Raw genomic sequence first — 14405 nt, 5'->3', positions numbered from 1 at the left:
AAGCAATCTACAGATTCCACACAATCCGTATCAAATTACCAACGGCATTTTTCACAGAATTAGAACAAAAAAAATTACAATTTGTTTGGAAACACAAAAGACCCTGAATAGCCAAAGCAATCTTGAAAAAGAAGAATGGAGCTGGAGGAATCAGGCTCCCTGACTTCAGACTACACTACAAAGCTACAGTAATTAAAACAGTATGATACTTGCACAAAAACAGAAATATAGATCAATGGAACAGGATAGAAAGTCCAGAGATAAACCCACGCACCTATGAATACCTAATCCACGACAAAGGAGGCAAGAATATACAATTGAGAAAAGACAGTCTCTTCAATAAGTGGTGCTGGGAAAACAGGACAGCTAGGTGCAAAAGAATGAAATTAGAACACTCCCTAACACCATATGCAAAAATAAACTAAAAATGGATTAAAAACCTAAATGTAAGGCTGGATACTATAAAACGCTTAGAGGAAAACATAGCCAGAACACTCTTTGACATAAATCACAGCAAGATCTTTTTTGATCCACCTCCTAAGTAGTGAAACTAAAAACAAAAATAAAATATGGGGCCTAATTAAACTTCAAATTTTTACACAACAAAGGAAACCATAAACAAGAAAGGAAACCATAAACAAGATGAAAAGACAACCCTCAGAATGGGAGAAAATATTTGCAAATGAAGTAACCGACAAGGGATTAATCTCCAAAATATACAAACAGCTCATGAAGCTCAATATCACAAAAACAAACAACCCAATCAAACAATGGGCAGAAAATCTAAATAGACATTTCTCCAAAGAAGACATACAGATGGTCAAAAAATGTATGAAAAGATGCTCAAGATCACTCATTACTAGAGAAATACAAATCACAACTATGATGAGGTATCACCTCACACCTGTCAGAATGGCCTTCATCAAAAAATCTACAAATAATGAATGACGGAGAGGGTGTAGAGAAAAGGGAACCCTCTTGCACTGTTGGTGGGAATGTAAATTGGTACCGCCACTATGGAGAATAGTATGGAGGTTCCTCAAAAAACTAAAAATAGAACTACCATATGACCCAGCAATCCCACTCCTGGGCATATACCCAGAGAAAACCATAATTCAAAAAGAAACATGCACCCCAATGTTTATTGCAGCACTATTTACAATAGCCATGATATGGAACAACCTGAATGTCCATCAACAGAGGAATGGATAAAGAAGATGTGGTACATATATACAATGGAATATTACTCAGCCATAAAAAGGAATGAAATAATGCCATTTTCAGTGACATGGATTGACCTAGAGATTGTCATACAGAGTGAAGTAAGTCAGAAAGAGAAAGACAAATGTCGCATAATATGGCTTATATGTGGAATCTAAAAAAATGGTACGGATAAACTTATTTGCAGAGCAGAAATAGAGTCACAGATGTAGAAATCAAACTTATGGTTACCAAGGGGGGTGAGGGGAGTGGGATGAATTGTGAGATTGGGATTGACATACACTACTATATATAAAATGGACAACCTGCTCTAATGATAACCTACTGTATAGCACAGGAAACTCTACTCAGTGCTCTGTGGTGACCTAAATGGGAAGGGAATCTGAAAAATAGTGGATATATGTATATATATAACTGATTCACTTTGCTGTACAGCAGAAACTAACACAACATTGTAAAGCAGCTATACTCCAATAAAATTTTTTTTAATTAATATAATCATTATCACCAATAATTAACACCCATTTATTGATCACAAAATACATGTGTTGACATCTAGCAAACTGATATAGAAAACCCTTGTAAAAACAAAAGTATATGCATGGTGTAAATTCTTTTTACTAACATGAAATTTTTGTTTATTGGAATACTATATCAATAATCTATAATGGGGAGAGTCCTATATTATTTTACTAGTGGCAGGGCTAAGAAATATTTTTATTTAACAAAATATGGAAAACTTTCAAGAACAGTTTCATTTATTCAGCAATAGATAAGTAGACCTCATTTTTGGTCCTGAGGATATAATATAATCCTGAAGACATGAACTTTGTCCTGAAGATTCAGACTAAAATCTTTCCTCTCTGTACTGGGTCTAGGGGCAGAGTATCAGGTTGGAACTCAGGAAGCCTAATTTCCAGAACTAGTTCACCGTTTAACGATATTTGACCTTTAGCAAGTCACATCACATGACTGCATTTTCTTATGTATAAAATGAGAATGCAGCTGATTCACAAAACTTTATTCTTTCAATTATTTATTAATTCACCATCCAGAAATCATTATGCTACGCACTGAGGAGACAATAGTGAGTACAGCACTTCTCTTGTTCAGTAGTCTACAACAGATTTGGGAATTTACCTGTGATAAAATGCCCCACATTTCTTAGGGACGTTACCAGCCATCATTTTAATTTAACCTAACCTAATTTTAAAGTACCTTATTCTTTCCTCCTCTATTTTTTTGTATACTCTAACAGTACTTGAACTTATTTTTAAATGAGGTTTAATTATAAACTGAAGAATTGTAAATGGATATTAAATGATATATTGTTGAGATAAGTGAAATTTCAATTATTCAAACAGTCTAGTTAAGACTATTTAAGTCTACATTAAGAACTACTTAAGCAAGGTAAAAGAGCTTGAGTTTCCTGATTTGTTAAAAATGGAAGAAAATAGTTTCCACTAGGCTTATCTCCTGGGGATATTGTGAAGATTAGTACAGTCTATGTATGAGAATATACATATATATATATATATATATACACACATACATATATATGTATACATGTATATACATGTATATGTATATATACATATATATATATATATATATATATATATATAATATAAATACTCAGACATAAAGTATCCTTCTGAAACCTGGTCCTTTGAGCAAGTTCTCTAAAAGAACTCAACTCTAAAAACTTGTCCAGGATTCAAGTCCAAGTTCTGCTACATATTAATTTTGTGAGTTTGAGATTCAATTTCATTTTTATGTAAAACAAGAAAAAATCACATAGATACTGTGAGAATTAAATAATATTCATGTGAGAGTTATTTAGAAACTGTGACTCACTGTAAAATGTAGGTCAATATTATGTTTAAAAAGATAAATGGCTAGTTTTATACCTCTTTACTATTCTACCACATGATGTTTTCTTATCTTCACAGTACTGGCATATATATTCACAGTAAAGTGCCTAAAGTAATGGGTGCCATTTACTGAGAACAGTTCTATGTGCCAGGCACTTTTTGAAGTACTTAACAAGTATTGCCTCATTTAATCCCTATACAACCACATAGTATATGCATTATTATTATTTTTATTTCAGCTTATAGGGATTGTAACCCCTCTGAGGCTCAGCTAGGCTATATTCCCCAAGGTATGTGCCAGAGTCAGCATTTGAACTTGGCACACTGAATAAGAGTCTCTGTTCCCAGTCATTACATTAAATTGTCTAAGAGTAACATAAAAGAATGCCATTTGTTTATCCATTCATCAACCCATTCTATATTTCTCTGAATATGTATTTTCCAATTCTCTCAAAGTTTAAATATGATCTAATTCCATAAACAAAAAACATTTTTAACTAAACAAAATGATTTTATGAATTTTTATATGTAAAAATAAACAAGAATCACTGAGAAAATTCTGGGAAAAAAAGAGTAAATAGAGGTGAAGAGTTGCCCTATCAGATATTAAAGTACATATAAAGCTTCATTAATTTAACCAGTATGGTGATAATGCATGAACAGCCAGATAAAACAGAGTAGAAAGGAGACTGAGTCTCAAAGACATTGGAGAACTTAGAATATGATAATTGTATCATTTTAAGTTAGTGTTGAAAAAGATGGGTTACTCAATAAATGGAGGTAGATATAACAGGAAAACATCTAGAAAATAATACTGGAGTCTCATTCCACAACTTACATAAATAAACTTCAGCTACATCTAAATTTTACACAACAAACATATTATGAAACCACTAGAAGAGTTTGATTTAATCTAATCTATCCATATAAAGAGTGATTTTATAAAATCGACAATAATTGATACTATTCTCACAAGAGCATGTTCTGAAGTATTGAGAATTTTAAGATAGTGGTCCAGGTTCATTCTTTTATGTGTTGCTGTCCAGTTTTCCCAACACCATTTATTGAAGAGACTGTCCTTTCCCCATTGTATATTCTTGGCTCCTTTGTTGTAAATTTCTTGAGCATATATGTATGGGTTCTTTTCTGGGTTCTATTCTGTTCCATTGATAAATGTGTTTGTTTTTATGCCAATACCATACTGTTTTAATTACTATAGCTCTGTAATATAGTTTGAAATCAGGAAGCATTCTGACTTCAGCTTGATTTTTCTTTCTCAAGATTGGTTTGGCTATTCAGTGTTTGTATGTGGTTCCATACAAATTTTATAATTATTTGTTCTATTTCTGTGAAAAATGCTATTAGAATTTTGATAGGAATTGCATTGAATCTATAGATGTCTTTAGATACTATGAGCATTTTAACAATATTAATTCTTCCAATCCATGAACACAAAACATCTTTCCATTTATTTGTGTCTTCTTCAATTTCTTTCATCACTGTCTCATTGTCTTCAGTGTACGGGTGTTTCACCTCCTTGGTTAAGCTTATTCCTAGATATTTTATTCTTTTTGATGCAATTGTAAGTGTTATTGTTTTCTTAATTTCTCTTTCTGATAGTTTGCTATTAGTGTATAGAAATGCAACAAATTTCTCTATGTTGATGGTGTAGCACTTATTATTGATTTCATATGCTAAACTTAATTTTCCTTTGAGAAATCCACATTGTGTAAACTTGGTTGCAATCTTCCCTGCACCTGTAATTGCAGCATGAGAAATATTAATGGGTAATCCGTAGAGGAATCTTTTCAAGTGATTGCCATGCACTAAAGGGCTGCAGATATTTCCTCCTAAAGTGCTATCTTTTCTTATTTTTCGAAAGGAATAAACATTTCCACTTCTCAAGTACTGTAGCAAACTAGAAAGGAATACACAGAAACTTTCCTAGGCTTTTCAAAATAATTCCTATCCACTGCCACTTAGGAAGAAGATTTAATCAAAGCAAGTGACATTTGCGATCAATGCAAAGCTTAGAGGTAGGCGGTACACCTGATTGCAAGTTGTATCCCCGGTGGGGTAGAAGTTAAGAGAGAGGGAACGAACAGCTATTAGTTTTCTTTACACTTCACTGCTTCAATTAGAAGTATTTCATGATAATATTTTTCATATCTGTTATAAATTTTAGGTGTTTTTTGACTTTGTTTTGATTTTAGTTATTTTCCTTTAAGACAATGGGGTTTTGAAATACCCAGGTGGATAAATTTTCATTATATACTGATGAATTAAACTATTTATATAATTTCAGAAGTATAAAAAGCATGTGTGTTCTAATGGTGTTCTTTGATTTATCAGCCAAAAATACAAACTTTTCTCAAAATATCTTAATGAAAAATACTTGGTAAAAAATTAGGAACTTCTATATAAAAGTGCTTACCATATTTATTTTTCTTTATTGGGGAAATATTGTGTTATACATGACAGAAACTTAAAAAGATAATTTCATAGTTTTTGACTTTAATTTCCCTAGAAAATCTACCACTAAAATGTTGGTTTTATACCTGGATGATAATATACATTTTTTAAAACACATTTATTTATTTATTTATTTATTTTTGGCTGTGTTGAGTCTTCATTGCCATGTGCAGGCTTTCTATAGTTGCGGCGAGTGGGGGCTACTCTTTATTGTGGTGTGCGGGCTTCTCATTGCGGTGGCTTCTCTTGTTGTGGAGCACAGGCTCAAGGTGCATGGGCTTCAGTAGTTGTGGCACACGGGCTCAGTAGCTGTGGCTCATGGGCTCTAGAGCACAGGCTCAGTAGTTGTGGCACACAGGCTTAGTTGCTCCGCGGCATGTGGGATAAATGAAACTTCTGAAAGACTATATAGTACATCAGAGGCATTCTGTTCAATAAAGGACAAAGATAGCTAGAGCTGCAGAAATACAATCCACTGGGACTCCTACAGTGAAATTTCAGAAGTTTCACGTGGTGTAATTAAGAATACTCTGCAAAAGCTAATAAAAAGTCTTTCTGTAAGGAAGTAACAATATCCCAGACTGATATTGTACATGGCCAGTGGCTTATAGAAGATAAAAGGAAAGTAAAATTAAAAGTTGATTAAAAAAAACAGGAAAAAAGTAGGAGTCAAGCATCAAATCATATTATATTAAAATGCCATAACTAGGTTTTTTCCCTTCTCTTCACACAAATGCTGGATAAATTATATGAAACAGTACCTTCCTTTTAGCCTTTAGCTGCTCATGATACTTGTCACAGGTGTCTCCTGGGATCTCTCCTCCCCAGAGAGTGATTCCAACAATGGTGTATGTGATACCCATGATGAGCAAAGGGAAACAGTACACCAGTATAATAACAATAATATGGTAACTGTAAGAAATAAGAAAAATATATACTGAAGAGTGTATTGGAATGAAATAGTAAGACTTTGAATTCATTCCATTTTAAGTCATAATTGAACATGCCAAAGATTATTCCCACATTTTCTCTAAGTCCTCATTTCACAAACCCATCACAATACTATGCTATTGTCACTTACAATCATCCAGATGCTACCAGTTGATCTTTGTCAATCTTTACTTCGTGTATGAAAACTATAGCTGAACTGTGGTGCTCATTTAAACTACACACGTTCTCCCTTGCATAGAAGCTCAGGATGAATGCCTTTTCTCTGCTTGGTAGTCATTGAGCTAACCTAATTAAATGTATAATCAGAGGAAAAGAGATGGGACATATTAAACTGATGAATTGACATATTTTCTCCTATGTAAAACTATTACATATATCCTACAACATCAGTCATATTTGAAATAAATCATTCTTCAACCAAATGAAGAAAATGTGACTAGATGCTCTGAGTCACACTGGCATTTTTCCAAAGTCATGGTACATTTGATTGCATCATTAAATTTGGTAAATAATATACAGGTGTGTTAGTCACATCAAAATTATTATACTATAAATTATAACTAAATTTTGGGATTTCATAGCTTTCAATAAAAATTATCAGGATGCAATTAGGGAGGACTAGAAGGGCAACCAATAACATAATAGCCAAATTAGAATTTGTATAAACTTTTGGGTGGCTTCTACTATCTTATGAAGGCTTTAAAGTAATTAAAGAGCTTGGCATGCTAGTCTTCTCAATCCCAGGTTTTTTTGGTTTTTTTTTTTGGTAAAGGGAATCTTAAATCTTTTTGATTTCTGTACCCTGATAGCTTATTAAGTATTAACTAAGTCAATGGGGAATTAAGTCAACGAATAATTTAATTTTATTATTTTGATTAAATTAATTTTGTTATCATACAACCTAAGAATTATTAATAGTATATAATGGATAGATGCAGTCCTCAGTTTAATAACTGCTGCCTTCTTTTCCTTTAATAAGTACTTCTTAATGTTTTTCTTTAAAAATCTGCACTCTGAGTAGAGCAGAGTTTGATAAAATGGCTGCTTTAAAAGATGATCACTGTATTTGCATCATTTGTTATTTTTAAAGGAAAAAATAGTTCACTAAATAAGAATTTTTTGAAATAAAATTTAAATGGTCAGCATAAAAACCAAAATGCAAACAATTGAACAATTATGTTTTTTTATTTGCTTTTCTTAAGGTGGGTTCAAATTATGAAATATCAAATTCTATCATATAGCATTCCTATTTCCTTTCTAACCTAGTGCTTAAGTTTCTTTAATGCTAAAACAAAGGAACACAACCAAGAACCTACTAAGACTTCCTTTCCCTTCAGCCAGGCTTCTTAAAAGAGCAATCTGCACCTTTGGGTTTCAGTTCCTCCCTTCTGGCTCATTCCTCAGTGGATAACAACCTGGCTTTCCTTTGCACTTTCATTTCCAGTGATCTTATCACTTCCTCCAGAAACTCTCCAGAGCTACCCCACATAGAGGTCTTCACATTTTTCCAGTTAGAAACCTTTGTAACTTATACAAACGAATTGACTATATCATATTGTAGTATAGTATTTTTACGTGTCTCTTTCCCAAGTAATGTGTGAGCCCTTGAGGGAAATGTCTATGGCTTATCTATGTAATAGTTGCTCCCAACCTGTAGTTCATTACGTGTTCAACACATTTAGTTGAAAATTGTAATAGAGTGTTAACTTACGTGAAATGTTGTTTGGGACCTTCTGGCCATTGCACATAGCAAAGAGTACGGCCCGGCATGACTTTGGTTTTGGAGTAAAGACACTGAGGGAAGGCAAGTAGAAATGCTAGAATCCAAATGCCTCCAATGACAATCTTGGTTGCAGTGGCAGACAGTCTGGGCTTCAAGGGATCAATAATGGCCATATACCTATATAAAAACAAGCAAAACCATTTTGTTGGCTATCTTGTTAATGGAGTTTAAAATGAGTTTCAGAGGAGTTTCTAGGGCCAGGGTTATCTCTCTTCTGGTAAACAAACTGAAAAAGATTTTGCTTGTATAAAGGCAGCATAGAATAATTATGGCATAGTGTTAGGAATCAGGCAGATCAAGGTTCAAACCCTATCCTGTCACTTATTTAACTTTTTGAACTCCATTATTTTTAAAATAGAAATAAGAACCCCCCTCTCTTAGTGGTGAAGTAACGATCAATAGAAATAATGTAAGTGAAAGGTATTGATTATTTGCTGCTGTGCCTAACACATTATCAGAACTCATATGTCTGCTGGATGGAATTGAAAAGATGCGTATTAAGTGCTTAAAGATATGAATTCTGTACCCCAAGACCTCCATTTTTATGTATGTTTAACTTTTTAAAAAGAAAATTCAAGACAACTAATATGGATAATGTCTACATGATTAACAAAATGAGGAATCCCTCAGAAGGATATTGTCAACATAGCCATTTAAAAGCATCCAGAGACAAGTTCAGGGTTTAGATAAGGATGAATAAATCAAGTTTGACTGAGGCTATGCTTTCCTATTACCTCTAAAATTGAATTCATACTGTATCATATAAATCTCCATAGTATTTATCTATGTAACTATATATAATTGTTATAGGAAAATATATTTAAGGCTCTAAAATATTTACATATGATTTTTAGAGTGCAACTTTTTTTTTTTTTTTTTGCCGTACGCGGGCCTCTCACTGTTGGGGCCTCTCCCGTTGCGGAGCACAGGCTCCGGACGCGCAGGCTCAACGGCCATGGCTCACGGGCCCAGCTGCGGTGGGATCCTCCCATATCACGGCACGAACCCGTGTCCCCTGCATCGGAAGGTGGACTCTCAACCACTGCGCCACCAGGGAAGCCCTAGAGTGCAACTTTTTGAGAAATTAGAAACTGTTTGAATATGGTAACAGAAGTCAAGCTTTATGCACTTGGTAAAATAGTAAGAATATGTCTGGGAGAATTAAATTCCAGTTTTAAATTGGATAAAATGGCTAATTGCCAAATTATGGCTAATACTCAGAGTAGAAAATAACATACACCAAATGAATTATATTTTGGCATTTCTATCAATAAAACACATTCTTATTTAATTGTATTATTTTTACTATCGGCCATTTTGTGTTTCTCAAATATATTTTTATGTATGAAAATTTTTCAAAGGTAATATTTTTATCAAAGAATGAGTATTACTTAAACCAAAAACATTTAATCTTATGAATGTAACTATTTCAAAATAAGGGTAATTCATTAACTTGCTTACTGCTCTTTGCTTTTGTAACTATTAGGCAGAATTAGATCTTCAGTAGATATATTGGAACTTATCTACCTACTATTCATAATGTTAACTTTAGTTGTAATTTACTTAAAGAAAGTACTCTTAATTTATTATGTATGACAGCTATTAGGCAAAAGTGAATGTTAGATATGAAAAAAGTAATCATAAAATGGTACCTTGGTTTAGGGAAATAAAGAGAATCATACAAAGAAAATAAAATACACATGTTTGAAACTGAAAACTGTTTAAAATTCACCTCTCATGCTTATGTTGGTAAAGATAATAATAGCAACATATATTGATTGCTAAGCATGACTAGACAACTTATTGCACACAATATATACATATATATACATTTAGTATCCAGAAAAATTCAGTAAATCAACTAATATTATCCTATTTTACAGAAAAGAAAGCTGAGGCTTAAAGATTAAGTAAAGTATTTAAAAATGTCCCAAATGGTAGGAATTGGAATTCTAAACCAGTTCTGCCAATCCTCAAAGTCTGCGTAGGTACAGATTATGGCTTTGAATATAACCACTCGTTTAAGGAATTGTGGGAGAGAAAGAAAAATATATAAGGTAGATGACTTGAAGAGAATCAGAAGTCGCATCTTGTCTCTAAATTCAAAAGCATTTATATGTAATATTAAAGACGAAAGTCAAATATATAAAGGCAATAATTGTGATTGGTCATTTCTGTTCCCATTGCGATGGACTATAAATCACCATAGCATTTCTCTCATTACATTGAACTGTTGCTTTATGGTGTTTCCAGAGTCAGGCACAGTACTTACCAATAAATTTTGTTGTACTGAACTATTTCTCAATCTTATCATAATCTTTGCTTTTTCGCTTGCCTGGAAATTTATGAATGCTATTTGAATATTTAGACAGCTGATTTTTTGAGACTGTAATGAGAAGTTGAGTGATGTGAGCAGGTTTAGAGTCTTGTACAGCTACTACAGCATGGACAATTCAAAATAAACTACAAATTTCTTATTGATTTTTTTGTCAATTAGTTTAATGTTAGAGAAATTATTTCCTGACAGGTAGAATATTGTTTTAGTTGGATTGTATGGAAACAGTCAATTTATGTTCTCACTAACTAACACTTTAGTGAAAGTAGACATTTTGAAACTTCAAGCTGACATTTTTGTCATTTCTGGTCTGATCTATTATTCATTCATCAGCCAACATTTCTTGGATGTCTACTGTAGTATCCCAGATACTGTAGTAATAATACAACAATGAGAAAAAATGACCTTCACAGAACTTACAGTCTAGTGAAGTAGATAGATACTAATCAAATAATCTCACCAATAAACATAAAATTACAAATATGATAAGTGTTACAAAGGCAATGTTTATGGCTGTGTGAGTGCATTTACTGGGGAAAACATTTAGATTGTGAATCAGTCTTCCCTAAGAAAAGCATTCTGGGTTGAAACTTGAAAGGGTGACTAGGCAAGGTAGCAGAAGGGTGAGCGTTGCAAAGATTTCTGGGGGAACAAACAACATGTGAAAAACTCCTGTGTTAATGGTGGGTTTTTATGGGTTGAATTGTGTCCCCCTAAAAAAGGTACATTGAAGTCCTAACACCCAATATCACAGAAGGTGACCTTATGTGGAAATAGAGTTTTATATAGGTAATCAAGTTAAAATGAGGTCATTATGATGGGCCCTAATTCAATATAAGGTGTAAAGGAGAACTTTGGAAACAGAGAACCACACAGAGATTGCCACATGAAGATGGAGGATTGAGTGATGTATCTACAAGCCACGGAATGTCAAAGACTGCCAGCAATCCACGAGAAGTTAGGAAGGGGCAAGGCAGAATTTCCTCATAGGTTTCAGAGGGAGCATGGCCCTTGCCAACACCTTGATTTCAGACTTCTAGCTTCTAGAAATGTGAGACATAAATTTCTGTTGTTACTCAGTTTGTGCCAGTTTGTTACAGTAGCCCTAGGAAACCAATTTGATGGGTAAGGGTGGGTGCATTGTGCACTTGAGGAACTAAGGGCTAATGTAATTGAAATGCTGAAAGTGAAGGGGGAAAGTGATTTGAAACGAAGTTGTAGTTCAGGTTATAGAATTTTGTCCTCTGGAAAGTAATTGAGGTGATTCAATCAGGAGGGGAGAGTAATCAGATTTTAGTCTGGAGAATGGATTGAAGGAGGGAAAGAATGGAAGGAAGAAGATAAGTTACCTCATTATTGTTTTGGTTTGGATGAGAGATGATTGCTGCTTGGAATAGAGTATTACCACTGGAGATTGAATTACATTATTGATTGAGGAAAATAAAGAAATGTTGAAATATTGTAGAAAGGGAGAGCCAGTTGACCAAAGAGGTAGGTAGAACTTCCAGGCACTGCTGAAGACCAATTTGAAATTGGTGATTAGGAATTCACTGTGGCATCAACGTTTCCTACTCTGTGACTCTCTCCTGGAATAATAATTTTCTCAACAGTAAGCATGAAAAAAATGGATCCTTAGGGTCAAATAAATACCCTCTGGACCTTGAGAAGAAATTATCAAACCCAGGATACAATCTCTCTCAAATGAGTGTCAGTACTTTATTCTTCCTTTAAAGAAATATATATCTTTGATATGATCACACTCGATTTTCCTAGGTGTTTGTCTGAGCTTCTCATTACCATTTTTCCCCACCAAATAGGTTCTCAAATACGTTAGAGTCTCCTTACTCTGACTGTTTCACAAAGAATAGCTAAGATTGGATTCTTTACTCTTCCAATTAGCATAACACCTAAACAAGTTTTAAAGTCACTTTTTGTTGTCTTTCATAGAGGAAGAAATTCTCAGAAATATCCATCAGAAGCTCACATTATAATGCCATCTTTTATTAGTTTTCCTTTTCACTCTAATACAGGACCAATGTCCTTTACCATGTACTTCTTTTCCTGACATAATTGAAGGGGTCTTTTTCATCAAAAAGATGATGTCTTTTGCAAAACAGAATTTTTTGACATAACTTTACTGCTCTCAGTAAGTAAGCCTTTCCATTTTGTAATTGTTCTTGGTATATGGTATAATTTTTCCTTTTGGTAGCATTTTTATTAAGCTCCGTTTCTGGATCTTTACATGCTTATATACATTTTAAATTTTTGGTATAAAGAGAGAGTACAGTAGTCAGATGTTTATTTGATTATATTAAGTAATATTTGCCTGAAATAATATAGATTTTACTGTTTTCCAGTTTGCTTCTGGCCATAGTAGACATTGTTTTAGTCTGTAAATTCAGGATCCTATAATCTGAAGTGAGGAGATGAAGCCCTAGGAAGGAGCACTTGGTAAGAGATATGTATACAGCTGGAGACTTAGCCAATTTGCAGCAATCCTGAAAGGCAAGAGTGGTAGATATATCCCAAAGGCACTCTCCTTCTTCCCATTCCCTCCAGAGGTCTCGCATTAGAAAAAGCCAGGAAGAGACCCAAGAGTGAGGGACCCTATTGATACAGTCAGTCTACAGAAGTAGTCAGCCTGGTGGGGAGGGGCAGAAAAAAGAGTGGAATAGATATGAATTGAAAAATGGACATTATCCAGCTCAGATAATAATTTCATGTTTTTCACATGCTAGTTTCCTTGCTGAAGTGATTTTTCTTTTGCTTCATATGTTATTCTAAAGTTGTATGACTAGAAAACTTCTAACCATCCTTTAATTTCCACTCAGATTACAGACTGATCACTGTAGATTCTTTCCCTCTCTCTGTGCAGAGTTAGTTTTTACCTCCTCAGTGCTGCAACAGCATTATGCTCATAATGATTTTAGCTCATTGGAGGTATGATTTATTCTTCTCTGTGTTCTGTAGTACCTAACAAAGTATCTATAGTAGTCAACATCATTGTTGAATAGTGACTGCAAATAGTTGTTGAGTATTTGGACAGATGGATGGGAGAATAATTGTTTACAAATAAAAACTTAAGCGTGTACACAATTTTTAAAAGGAATAGTTTTCTTAACTTTGCTAAATGGGAATAAACATGGCGTAGAGTATGATTATGAGGTTAAAATGACATTACATAACACAATGTATTCAAGGAGACTTAGGCAATATCAGGCACAGTAGACACTCAACCTAAATCACTCTAAAACTATATTGAATAAAATGAAATTAACACTTGAGAATTTAAAAAATGTTGCTGTGGTAAGCTCGAGACAAAAATAAACAAAGATAACTTATTTAATGTGGTTCTTAGCTAGTTGTGATCAGAGTAGAAAGAAAAATAAGTTCACACCAAAATTCTGATCTAAGGATTAAAAAATAACAAAACTTTTTTTAATATTGTTATAACTTTTCAAGAGAAACTGTTCCATCAGGGTAGTGCATTATGGGTTATTTCTCTTTCAAATCTCTCCTTTTAGAAGAATTTCTTGTGTGGAGAGTACTAAGGTCTTCTATGTAACATCAGTCAGGGCAACTAGTGCTCAGTGGTTCAATGATTAAATAGAAATGTTGCATGTTATACTTGGAGACTCTGTAAGTTCTTTGGGTGCACTAGGAATTAATTTCCTTCAATTTTGTTTAATATGGCCTATACCATATTAAACTCCTTTTTGAAGTGGCCTGTGGCAGTTCCACTCTGTTATCCTTAAACTCAGAAAGATGA

The 14405-nt window shown here is 33.6% G+C and overlaps 1 protein-coding gene across 1 annotated transcript in view; it reads right to left on the bottom strand.

Annotated features, from left to right (window-relative positions):
• The window catches only part of TACR3 (tachykinin receptor 3), a gene marked incomplete at both ends in the record, with an annotated part of 60013 nt that overhangs the window by 28060 nt on the left and 17548 nt on the right, over positions 1 to 14405 (bottom strand). Inside the window, 2 exons of the mRNA XM_082838609.1 lie at positions 6329 to 6479; positions 8230 to 8418. Coding sequence (XP_082694735.1) covers positions 6329 to 6479; positions 8230 to 8418 — 340 coding nt within the window. The remainder of the gene's footprint in view (positions 1 to 6328; positions 6480 to 8229; positions 8419 to 14405) is intronic.

The sequence above is a fragment of the Leucopleurus acutus genome (assembly GCF_964270905.1).
Source record: "Leucopleurus acutus genome assembly, chromosome: 4".
Taxonomy (NCBI): domain Eukaryota; kingdom Metazoa; phylum Chordata; class Mammalia; order Artiodactyla; family Delphinidae; genus Leucopleurus; species Leucopleurus acutus.
Note: the sequence above shows the minus strand (reverse complement) of the source record. Positions and strands in the feature narration are given on the sequence as shown.